This window comes from Achroia grisella, unplaced genomic scaffold (assembly GCF_030625045.1).
Source record: "Achroia grisella isolate CSIRO2021 unplaced genomic scaffold, CSIRO_AGI_Agris_v1 utg413, whole genome shotgun sequence".
NCBI lineage: Eukaryota > Metazoa > Arthropoda > Insecta > Lepidoptera > Pyralidae > Achroia > Achroia grisella.
In genome coordinates this window covers 377281-390473 of record NW_026712846.1, presented here as the reverse complement: position 1 = coordinate 390473, position 13193 = coordinate 377281, and the positions used below count along the sequence as shown (strand labels likewise).

Genomic DNA, 13193 nt, shown 5'->3' with positions numbered 1-13193 from the left:
ATTATTATTGTAAAAGCATTTATGCTTTGAAAGTCCGCAAGTACAAAGGCCCTAACAAGAGGCCTATTGTTAAAGATCAGTTACCATCGAATGGGGATATCAGCTTCTTTGTAATTTCTGTAATCTATCTTTTTCTAATCAAATCAAACATAATTTTTTCTTTATTTAATTCTTTAATTAATATTTATAATTCTTTATTTACATTGTATGCACGCTTGTTGGTTAGCAAGTAATAAGCTTTGCTCAAGAAATATAATTTTTACAGATAAATTTATATAAAGGTAATTCCAGTATATACTTAGGAATTGTATTGTAATATTTTATACCTATTCCCATAGAAGACCCGTAGACTTTTTCTAAACGATACTTAGCAGCATCAGAGAGACAAGTCTCCTCTTAGCTGTTATAAATGGATGAACAGTTACTTTCCATCAGATAATTCTTCACGTCATTCACTTGGTCATCAGCTTATTTGTAATTTCTATAACAATTATCATCCTTTTCTTACATCAGGGAAACAACACTCCTCTTCGACGAGAAGGAAGGTGTACCTCGCGACAAGCAGAATGTGGCCATTGATATCGCCCATGAACTGGCTCACCAGTGGTTCGGAAATCTGGTCACCATGCGGTGGTGGACCGATCTGTGGCTCAACGAGGGCTTCGCCACATATGTGGAGTACGTCGGGGTTGATCGCGTGAGTTTTATGTATATACTACAATATATATATATATATATATATGTATGTATATATATATATCTCTTATTCTTTTTTACACTAAATACAAATGTCTTTACTTTGCCTAAAAAGTAGTTTATAAGATGGAATAAATTGTGATTTATGAATCACACTCTTCATCAGAATTTGGCATGCATAATTAAGTTTTTTTTTTGGACGTTAATGTTGTTGGCCAGCGAGTGCAGATGGCACTCCAAACCAAAGAAGGACTTATGGAGCGGCTGAAGGCCAACTCCTGCCTGACGGATACGACTTTAGTCTAAGGGCACCACTAGAGGTTCGAACCTCGGCTCAGGCCGTCGTAATTGCGATCCCCGTTTGAATTGGACGGGGGATCGATTGGAGTGGACTGCATAATTAAGTGTCCACACTACGTACTATCCCACTTTATATGTGATCAGCATATCCATTTATAAAATTATATTGAAATCTTATAAATATTATATATTTTTATTGATGATAATGGAATGGCGCTCACGCAAGCACTAACGGTTTAGGCTGTTGGGGCACCAGTGGATGATAAAAAGAACAGCATGAGGTCAGGTCAATTACCCATTGTGGCATTGACTAAGAATTTATCACGATGTTTTCCAGGAGGACCATTGCTTTAAACTGTGGAAGTAAACTTGACATGGTTTGCTTACCACATTACTAACAATCCCACTCCTCCCAAATTGTATATATTATCCGATTGCAAACGCCAACTGTTTGTACAATATATATAACTACTATTCTTTGACTTACTCATGAATATCATACTTATAAATACAAATATTTGAGGAAATTCTGTGAGGAATCGAACCTGCGACCATCGGAACTAAACCACTAGACCACCGAGGTCGTCAAATATAACAGAAATTAAATTAAAATTAATATTTCATCGGAATTACAGATTGAACCAAGTTGGAATATGCTAGAGTCATTGACTCGAGACAAAATGGACCTGCTAAGGTCTGACGCACTGAAGAACACATCACCTGTATCCAGGAAAGTCATTGATGCATCGGAAATATCGCAGAAGTTCGACGAGATATCGTACACTAAAGGGAGCAACTTGATTCGTATGCTGAACCACACAATCACCGAAGACCTGTTCCATAAAGGACTAGTTATTTACCTTAATGATTGGTAAGTTTTATTTGTCCCTACCTTAGTAGGGTTGTCATCTCTGAAATTTTAAAACTAAGATGTGAAAACCCCGGTGTATAGACTCCAGAACTCAGACATGACAACAGGTTTTTTTAAACATAGTCCGTGTAATAAAATACAGTTGAAAATGTCAGAAATCATCATTTTAAATGTATCTTAACAAAACAGAATCTTATTACAGTTTGTTACAAATTATTTTAATAATCAGTTTTTATTGATATACTATTTATTAAATTAATTACTATTATATTAAATCTAAAATAATTACATTACCCTGAACGCTCCCCATATGCCCTCAACTAGGACAAATACTGGGATACCCTACTCTAACACCCAGTCCTGGCTTCACACGGATGCATTATTTGAATTTCTCAACTTATTCTATACTATAACAAGCAAGTATTATACATATAAACTCTTGAATTCCTCTTGAATCACTCTGTCTATTATTGAATACTACATTACAATTAATTTTTAATCCCATTAATGTGAACCCAGGAAATACACGAACGCCGAAGAAAATGACCTATGGGCCGCTATGTCAAAAGCTACCGCCGCCCTCCCGGATTTCAAGGAGTTGTCTCTGGTAAAGTTCATGAACAGCTGGACTCGCCAAGCCGGGTATCCGGTCGTCAACGTCATACGGAACTACGAGACTGGGGAAGTGGAATTTCAACAGGTCAGTAATATCTGTTGTAGGCGGTACACTCCACGAGTATACCGGAATGGCAGCCAGGAAGGAGGAATGGCGAGCTGTCATGAGGCGGATAACATCTGCCTCTCATTCCACTTCTTCTTTTTTTTTTTATAATACTATGCTGGCAAATAAGCAAACCTACTATGGTGGCAAAAAACCACTACATAATGTCCACGTCCGATCTATCAAGAGCGAATCAAATGAGAAGAATAAGAAGTAAGATCCTGTTAATGCCGATGTTTTCTTTTTATATGTATACAATGTTGTCTGTTTAGAGTGTTAAACCTCAGATTTACAGCAAAAATTATTTATCACTAACTAGCGACTTTGTACGCCGAATTTAACATTTTTTTTATTAATATGTATAAATTTTCTAAAATTAGAGCTACTCTAATTTTCGAAAATTTATTAATTTTTTTATTATTTAAATTTATTTAAGTAGTAACTTAGCCTACGCTAAGTTACTACTTAAAATATTAACAATCTGCGAGTCACAGTCCCGTTGAAATCGGTCCAGACGTATCATATATTAGCAAGACAGAATTTTTTATATGCATTTAGTGTAAAACTGTTGATTTGAAATTACAAACAGACGCTTCAATTATATTTATTTGTATACATTGACGTTTTTATATAGTCTTTTTTTTGTTAGACCTACAATGAGAATCACTGTCACAATTGTATATTCATTTGTCCATATTTAAAATATGTGATTTTTTTATACAATAGTTTTATATACACTTCTGTCACTCCACTCTATAATAAACGTCTATAAGCATATTTCTTTATTTTCACTAATTATATCTGGTTATGGGACCAGTTTTTTACCTAACAAACTTTATATTTATGTTAGACTTCTCAGCAATTATCTTCAGATATTCTTTTCAGAGGCTATTCACAAGTACCAAAGAACCGTACCAAAACATGGTGGATCAGTTATGGCATATCCCCATCAGCTATACCGCGCTCACTACAGCTGCTCGCAATGAATGGAGCGCCCAGCCCAAGTTATGGCTCAGCGAGCGTGCTAAAACTGTCATCCTACCTGTTAACCAAAGTCAAGCTTTATATATCAACGTAGACGCTGTTGGTTAGTATCATTACTAGTATAAAACAAAGTCGCAGTCGCTGTCTGTATTGAAAAAACCGCTTCAAAATCCGTTTAATAGATAAGAGTGATTTTTTAATAGATATAGTGATTCAAGAGAAAGGTTTATATGTATAATACATGTACACCCGTGCGAAGCCGGGGCGAGTAGCTAGTTATAATAATAACCGGAGGGAAGAGGATTGTCAATAATGTGAACTGATGACTCATTGTTAGCCATGTATACATGTCAAGTTGACCTCCACGCAGTTCCTCCTGGAAGCCGTCGTGATAAATCCCGGTCAATTTTATGATGGACTAACTGAAGATGAATAGTCAGTATTCATCTTATCATCCTCCCCTGGTGCCCCGTTAGCGTAAACCGTTAGTGCAAGCGGGTGCACTAACGGTTACTAGCTCTGTCCGTATCATCCGCGTTAGATTTATAACTTTATTACCTATACATCAGTATAGGTTATAAAAACTATATTACTGTAAAGTTTCATCAATATTCGTTCAGTAGTTTTTGCGTGAAAGAGTAAAAAGCATACATAGATCCATCCACACTCACAAACTTCCACGTTTATACTGCTAAGACAATGATGATAAAGATGATGTAGTAATTGTTGCGTGAAAGAGTAACAACCATTCATTTTTCCCTCCATACTGACAAACTTACACGTTTATACTATTAGTACAAGATATTGATGATGAAGATGATGATGGTGATGTAGTAGTTGTTACGTGAAAGAGTAACAAACATCCATCCATACTCACAAACGTTCGTATTAATAATTTATTTTTAAATAAAGGGTAAATTCTGCCGCTTCCTTTATGTCGACATTCTTTTGGCCTATTTTTTTTTTATTACTCTGTACACGTATTCCTAAGATTTTCGTGTTTATAACTTTAGTAAGATTACGTTCTTTAACAGGTTATTACCGTGTGAATTACGACAAAAAGAATTGGGAGTTACTCAGCAAAGCGCTGAAGTCTGGGCACGTGAACTCGCCGATAACAAAGGCACAACTCATTGATGATGCCTTCAATTTGGCTAAAGCCGCTCAACTGAACTATAGCTACGCGTTGGGTCTCACCACCTGTGTCATAGATGGAGAGGATGCCAAGATTGTTTGGGACCTACTCTTGAATAATATGGGATTTTTGAGACACAACTTGAAGGCCACTTCAGGATTTATTTACTTTCAGGTATGTATGTAGTAAAATTGTACTTTACAGTCTGTTCCCAGTTAGAAGAGGATAGTATGAGAAATCTATATCTATAGGTAAATAATAATAATAATCTCAAGACATTTCACAGAGCGCCATCTAGTCCCAAGTTAAGATAGCTAAAACTTATATGGTTACTAAATAACGAATACAAATACATAGATATATTTTCTTTTCGTAAATACATACATATTATATATAGAAAACACCCAGACCGATACAAACGATCATACTCAAGAATACAAATGTAGTTTAATCTAGAATCATTTCAAGTTTCTACCATAATAGCACATTGTGGAAAGGGCACAGATTAAAGAGAGTTTTTTTATAAATTAGGCTACATTACATTACATAATATTATTATTATATCACCCTTTAACCTGTTAACCGAGCCGGACGTATAAATACGTCAAACGTCAAACTTTTGTGCACGTGTAGGACCTATGTATACATATTAGAAGTTTTCGTATTAAAATTTCTTCCATATCTAACATGACCGTTGAGAATGCTCACGGATAATACGTTATGACCATATCAAAAATAATTTTACTTTAGACTCGATTCGTTAAATTGTAATATTCTAAGTACATGATGTATTTCGGTCAGAGGTAAATTCTGCTCTAGCGGTTTTTGCTTGAGTAAGAACATCGGATACGCGACCCTGACATCCCCAACTGCTGCAATTATTTGTTTAAATACTGTGGAATTGAAACATATAACTGCAGTATCCCTCGTTCGTCTCTTCCTTCGCCTTTCACCCCATAAACTTCCCGCTATTCTCTCGTCTCTCTCGACCATCCCACACACCTCATAAACTTCCCACATTTTTTAAATTTCTGCTGCGCCCTAGAACCCGGAGCGGGTGGAATATTTCATATCAAAAATATATACATAACATTATATTGTGCAGACGTACTGACACGTTCTTGTGAGAGACAGCGCCCGTTATACGCTGCGTAATTATAAAAGGAATTCCTCGGTTAACATATGTTATACTAATAATAATAAATTCATTGACATAGATGTTTTACAAAATTTTTACATATCAACAATCACATATTCTTATTTCTTATTTCTATGTATATGTTATATATGAGTTAACATTTATTTCTATACTGGTTACAGGATTACATGAGGCTAATATTGAAGACTCAGCTAGAAAGACTAAATTATGGACTAGAGAAACCAAAGAACGATAATGAGGCATTCCTTATTGAGAATTTGGTGATGTGGGAGTGCTTCGTCGAATCACCTAGGTGTTTGCGGTGGGCGAGGGATGAGTTTAATAAATGGGCAAATCAAACAGACATTAATAATAATCCGTAAGTTTTAGTACAATAATATGTAACTATTCACACAGCGCCATCTAGTTCCAGTGTGGTATAGATACTAGACAACTGATATAATTACTTAGATAATTTTCTTTTTGTAAATACATATATAATAATAGCTACTCGCTACATGTATTATGCATATAAACCTTCATCTTGAATCACTCTATCTTCAAAATCCGTAGTTTTAAAGATTTAAGCATACATAGGACAGACAGAGAGACAGCGACTTTATTATATACTATGTAATGATTAAGACAACCGCATTAAATTACAACAGTAATTTTAATTATAAATTATGCCCACAGTATACCAAGCTACCTTCGTTCGCTAGTGTACAACATTGTACTAAAACATGGTGGTCGCGAGGAGTTCGAATTCCTCTGGAACGTGTTCCTGAACTCCACCGATCCCACTGTCAAGAGTATCGTCATCAACAACCTGCCGAGTACCAGCAGGGAGGGGCTCATCACTATGTAAGTAACGCTGTCATAGTACAAATTAGGGGGAAAGGGATTGTTAGAAATGTGGACTAATAACCCTATTATGTATTATATTGGCTTCACATCCTTGCAGTTCCCCTAAGAAACTATCGTCGTCATCATCAAATCATTAATCATCATCATCTAACCATTCACCATTATCTATTCATTCATCATCATTAAATAATTAATCATCACCAAATCATTCATCGTCATCAAATCATTCTTGACTATCAAATCATTCATCATAATAAATCATTAATCATCATCATCTAACCATTCACCATTATCTATTCATTCATCATCATTAAATAATTAATCATCACCAAATCATTAATCATAATAGAATCATAAATCATCATCATCTAATCATTCATCATCATTAAATCCTTCATCATCATCAAATCAATAATCATCAAACCATCAACCAAATTTCATGGTAATTTATCACTAAATGCTAACTGGCATACCTCATTTTCATCTTATCATCCTCCACTGGTGGGGCACTAGCTTAAACCGTTGTCGCATGCCAAAAGAACAGCTTAGTTTTACTGGTATTTTTTATTAATTAAAAATAATAATTAAAAGCATTGTCAGTAAATTCTGAAGGTTTGTTCTATGAGATAATGAAAAAAATGTACCAGTTTCTATCCATTTCTCGTTATCTCAAGTAGCTATCGGCTAGCGACAATAGATGCATAGACATATATATGTAGATATGTGTGGCTAGGAAAATATGTGTATCATATGAATAAATTACCTTTCGCGCCAACTAAAGTTTTTGTAGTATATATCTTACTAAAAATACATAGGGCAATCATAAATTATCTGATTGCACAAAAATTATGTACGTAGCGGTTTCTATGTTTATTGTCGCACGCCTAATCCTTGTTATTGTATATTTACTTAGAATAGCATTTATACAAAAGAGCAACACGCAAGTATCTTGCTTATTCTTCTTGTGATGAGTCTGCGTTCCGAATGAGTGGTAAAATAAAAATATGTCTATTCAAAAGAGCTTATATTAAGGATATTTTAATAGAAATTAATTCTATTTCTATTATTATTATTGATATTCTATAATTCCACAATATATAGTTGTTAATTTTATAGTGATGACTAGGACAGACATATCAACAAGTTGCTTGTTTTCACAATTGTATTTTATTATTTCATTTTCACAGCTCGTTGGTAGTTTTTTAATATTATTATTAATTCTTGTCCATCAGGTTGCTGGAGAAGAGTATAACGGAGATCCCGAAGCAGTACGCCATCGCGGCGTGGACCGTAGAAGCTCCACTGGGTACCAGACTGGCGCAGGACTTCCTCATCAACAACTTCCGGCGCGTCTACGACAGATTCACAGCAATGGATCCCTTCATGTTCCCCACGGTGCTCAGCGGAGCCTTCGGGTTCATATCCAATATTGATGAACTCAATAAGGTAACAAAACTTTAGTATACAAGTGTATAAAAAAAACTTAATATCAAAGGAATCTTGGTTCTTGTTAATTTATTTTGTGATAAGGAAGAGTGTGATAAATCAAACTTGTGACCTCTTCTCATGAAGCGTTTATAGCAACAACTTTTTTTTTATAGGGTTGTTTGGGCTATTGTCAGATACCTGCACCTGTAGCACTGAGACCTACATAGATCTATTGTGCCCGCCCGCTCAAAGTTCGCTACCTATACCTTGCAACAACTTAAAACAAATAAAAATTACATAGGGATGGAGTATCCACGTTTTGATTGGTGCTCACATATATCGCGTAATGAGCGGAGCTTCCTACTGGTTATTGGTGTGATGCCGTCATCATCGCGACGTTTTACCTCAACCAGTGGTTGTTGCGGATGGCGCCTGTGATATTCACCATTATACTGCTCACAGCAGATTTGCTATTACTGTTTTAACAGTTCTTGATTACTTAATATAAAAAGTCGTGCACTCAATGAACTGCAGACTTGCATCGTCATTTACTAATAGGATTATACTATAATCGCATTAGGTCATATATACTAATACTTACTGATTGTAGATATACAAAGAACAAAAAATCAAAGGAAGAGAGAGAATTTTTAATAATAGTAGACCAGTACAATCAGTTATAATAAAAGTATCAAATGTATTTATTTCGAGATATAGAATAAGGTTATGTATAGTCTGTTTTTTAATCCCGAACACTAAATTGACAGATGTAAATGTCAAATTTTCAAATAATGTTGCCAGCTGTAGCGAGATCCGCTGGACCGACGAGGCCGTTATTTACTAACCTTAATTAATTGCAGTATCTTACCTATACATATCAAGACAGCCGCCAACTTGTTTTCCATTCAATTTTTTTTTTTATTTTAGCTGAAATCATTCGCAATGCAACACAAAGAAGAGTTGTTGCCGATGTCGCAGACCTTACAGAAGTTGATCGACGCGGCGACGCTACGCATTGAGTGGATCAAGCGCTACTCCGCTGACATCAATCGCTGGTTCCAAGATTATGTTACTAGTAAGTATAATAATAAATGATAATAATATTATGATATATTTTTGTTGACAATTCACACAGCGTCAAATTTAGTCCCAAGTTAAATGCAGAGCTTGTGTTATAGGTTCTCACTTAGACAACTGATATAAAATACGTTGCGATACATATTTTTTTAATTTTAAATATACATAGAAAACACCCCTGACCGATACAAACAATCATACTCATGAATACCACTGCTTGCACCGTGCGAGGAATCGAACACGTGATCAACGGAAGTTATGCAGTGTGCTAACACGCTGGATCACCAAACCCATAATAGATGTGTTAATTTCAATGATCAATTTAGGTTACTTTTTTATGTGACTGGCCTAGTCTCTACCTACTCTGAATACATTCCAACAATACTCGTGAAGTTGTATCAATATGGAACGCTTATCAAGGAAACTTACACTTTATAACTAGATAACAATAAGGACAAATTTGCTTCGCAGGCAAATCATCACCAGTCCCCGTTACAAACGTCACAACGCCAGTTCCATACAGTCCTAACAACGCAACAGGAGGGTTGAACATCACAGAAGTAATCACCACGAATATTCCAGAAGATACGCCTCAAAATACTACTAGTCTATAATTAAAATCTTTCCAGTATGGTCAACAGCGAAAATCGTATCCCAGTGAACCGTATCACCATGTAATAAGGTTCGTATGTCGACCGCGCATCATTCGTTTAACTCGCTGCTGACTGTACGTATCTTTCGTTACTTGTACAAGACAAAACTTAGTGAAATGTGTAAATGATTCTACTTATTTTTTTAAATTTTGAATAATTGTAAATAATATTTGTTGTAATTTTGTATAATGGAAATTCGTTGTGTTCTATTAATAATGTATAAAAGTCTATGTGTAATCGGTGTCGCGAATTTTCGACGTACGATTTTTTACGCGCGTTTTTTTAATCAGGCATTTCATTTGATTTCTACGTATCGAATCGTACGATCAAAATTGGCAACGCTAGTACATTAAAAATTAAAAAGACCATAGACAACTTTGGTATAATATTAATCAGTGTTGCCAGATATACTGATTTTGTTACTACATCACAATATGTTAAAATATTTACGTATTTACACAGTAATCTGGCCATTGCAATAATCAAGCAATAATTCTAATTCCGTTCTATGTACAGTCACCACCAAAATATTATTAACACACACAAATTAACAAATTGTTTATACACTGTTACAGATGTAAATCGTTGACCAAATTGAACTAATTTTGATACATTGATCTCATACAATGTTCTTTCAATAGAAATAGAAATAGAAATAGAAATAATCTTTATTCAAATAAACTCATTACAAGCACTTTTGAATAGTCATATTTTGATTCTACCACTCATTCGGAATGCAGATTCATCACAAGAAGAATGAGCAAGAAACTTGTGTGTTGCTCTTTTTAATAGATGTTTTTTTTATATAAATAATTACAGTGTAACAAGTAAGAGGCATGCGACAACCAACATAGAAATCGCTACGCACTCATTATTAGTGTAATCAGATAATATTGTCAGTGCTATGTATTTAAAATTTTTCTACAAAAACATTATTATCGTTAACGAATTCTTCAATTTTATAGTAAGCTTTTTTTAAAGGAACTGTTTTATTTGACATTTAAATCTTTTTTCTGGCAGATTTATAACAGACTCTGGTATTTTATTGTGAAACCTTACGCAATTGCCATAAAACGAATTACTAACTTTAGCCAAACAACATTAGGTAAAATCAGTTTTTTCAATTGTGTTAGTAATTTATATCTTATTAATGTAATAAATGCGAAAATTTCTAAGTATAGATGTTTGTTACTCTTTCACGGAAAAACTACTGAACGGCTTTTGATGAAACTACATTAATATAGCTTATGCATCAGAATAACACAGGCTATTTTTTTTATTGAAATTTAAGGCGGGCGAAACCGCGGGCACAGCTAGTATTTTATAAACTGTATGGTGCTTTATAAATTTGAAAATATGTTAATTTACTTTTGGTGCTAACCGTACATTGCCATTGTTATTGAAGTGGCTGTTTAAGTCAAATTCTCATATTGTTGATATTATTTATTACTACATGGTAAGAAGAGAGACAATATGGTTGATATTTGACTTGCAAATGAAGTTTTACACTGTCAATGAGTTTTTAGTGTAATATCTCTTATTCTTCGTTACCTAGAGCTTAATTTATTAATATTAGGTTCCGATCTTCTCTATAAACATTATATGTATAGTATACAGTATTCATTATTAGTGTTTCAGATGTTATAAAGAAGAAAATTAGACCTTATGTAACTGTAATTTTTGATTCATAGTACAAAAAATCTCTATATAAGAGTGTAGTTTTAAGAAAAATAATTATGATTGGTGTTTTGCTAAGATTTTTTTCTTTTTAAGTGAAATATATAATTTTAGTAGATTTTTTAAAATTTCTAATACAACAAATACCGTTTACATATTTTCAATAATTGAGTTTTTATGTCACCAGTGCTTAACACCAAGTCAAATAAAACCAAAATATATGTGTAATGCAGGGTGCTTAAGAATAATGAGTTTTATTTTATTAGATAATAAAGTCTTAAATGATATGTATTGTAAAGTAATCAAAATATTTTCTACAATGGTCGATATTGATCCAAAAGAATTGGACTAATAAGAAATATTGTTACAATAACTTATAAGATTTCAATGAATAGTAAATAAGCAAAGTTTCTAAACAAAACCAAAACATTAAAATTTTGTTTATGGTACCAAAAACTTTATCTACACTATCTGGTCTGGAGTTACATACTTTTTTTTATTTGCCAATTGAGGATAGGTAAAGCGAATATCAGACTACAGTTTTGAGACGATGTAGAATTCTAGAGTCTAAAATAATCAGTAGCTATACTTCAATGAGCAATATGTTACATTAGTCTTCTTTAGTTATGCTAATGCCACTCTGGTTGCCCACCAGAGTGGCCAATTATAAAAGATCATACTCAAATGAAGAAGTCAAAAATCTTTTATATATAATGGCTTAATTGAACTCTCTAGTCTTGTATATGTAATCTCTTATTTAGATCGATATGCTTATAAACTTGTACGAGGATGAAGATGTTTTTGTACTGAAGACCAAAAACTTCGTTCCTGCATGAAGGTCCTCATACGGTTGGCAACCCTGCTAGCAACAGTGAATTTGTGCTAGCAACAGAGTATTTATTTACTGCTAATATGACAAATTAGTGGCCTAAGATCAGAAAATCATGACATTTTTGTTTGCTTTGGAAAACCAAAAAATTCGTTCCAGTACAAAATTCATCGTACGATTGGCAACCCTGATAGCAACAGTGAAATTGTCATTTATTAACTGCTGATATGACAAATTAGTATCCTAAGATCTGAAAATAATGACATTTTTCAATTGCTTTGTTAAGTTACATTTTTAATAATAAATAATTCCAACATCAATAAACAATTTTATATAACAGGGTTCTCTATTCTGTAACTTATAATAATTATGGTAACTTTTATACTAAATTTATAGGCGAGAAGACTAGTCATCAGGCACTCACCAGCCACTACTATTCTAAATTGCACCTAATATTCAAGTTCATACGTCTTTAAATTCTCCAGCTACCTAAACCAGGCAACCGGGACCTAGAGAGCCCATATAGTGTGATGTACAAAATTCTGTAATTATATTCTTTGTAACTTTGTATGTGATTCCAATTTTAAAAAGGAAGTTCCTAGTTATTTTAACAAAAACGAATCTGCAGATTCGTCTTTATTAATATACTATGTTGATTTATTTGCATGTGATTACAATAAGAAAGATTTTTAAATAAAAAGTATTTCCAAAGACAGTGGTTTTTAATTCTGCTACTATAGCTTAGCATATATTAAGAATAAATAAAATAACCTGTTTTAAAATGGACGGACTATGGACACCTCAGGCACCAGGGGTG

At 33.8% G+C, this 13193-nt stretch overlaps 1 protein-coding gene across 1 annotated transcript in view; it reads left to right on the top strand.

Moving 5' to 3' along the window:
* LOC131844740 (aminopeptidase N-like) overlaps positions 1 to 10494 on the top strand; it is a 29705-nt gene extending 19211 nt beyond the window's left edge. Inside the window, exons 6-15 of the mRNA XM_059193699.1 lie at positions 514 to 697; positions 1632 to 1867; positions 2387 to 2567; positions 3474 to 3675; positions 4607 to 4881; positions 6028 to 6224; positions 6542 to 6709; positions 7945 to 8158; positions 9068 to 9215; positions 9689 to 10494. Of these exons, the coding sequence (XP_059049682.1) occupies positions 514 to 697; positions 1632 to 1867; positions 2387 to 2567; positions 3474 to 3675; positions 4607 to 4881; positions 6028 to 6224; positions 6542 to 6709; positions 7945 to 8158; positions 9068 to 9215; positions 9689 to 9831 (1948 nt within the window). The 3' untranslated portion in view covers positions 9832 to 10494. The remainder of the gene's footprint in view (positions 1 to 513; positions 698 to 1631; positions 1868 to 2386; positions 2568 to 3473; positions 3676 to 4606; positions 4882 to 6027; positions 6225 to 6541; positions 6710 to 7944; positions 8159 to 9067; positions 9216 to 9688) is intronic.
* Positions 10495 to 13193: the final 2699 nt, after the last annotated feature.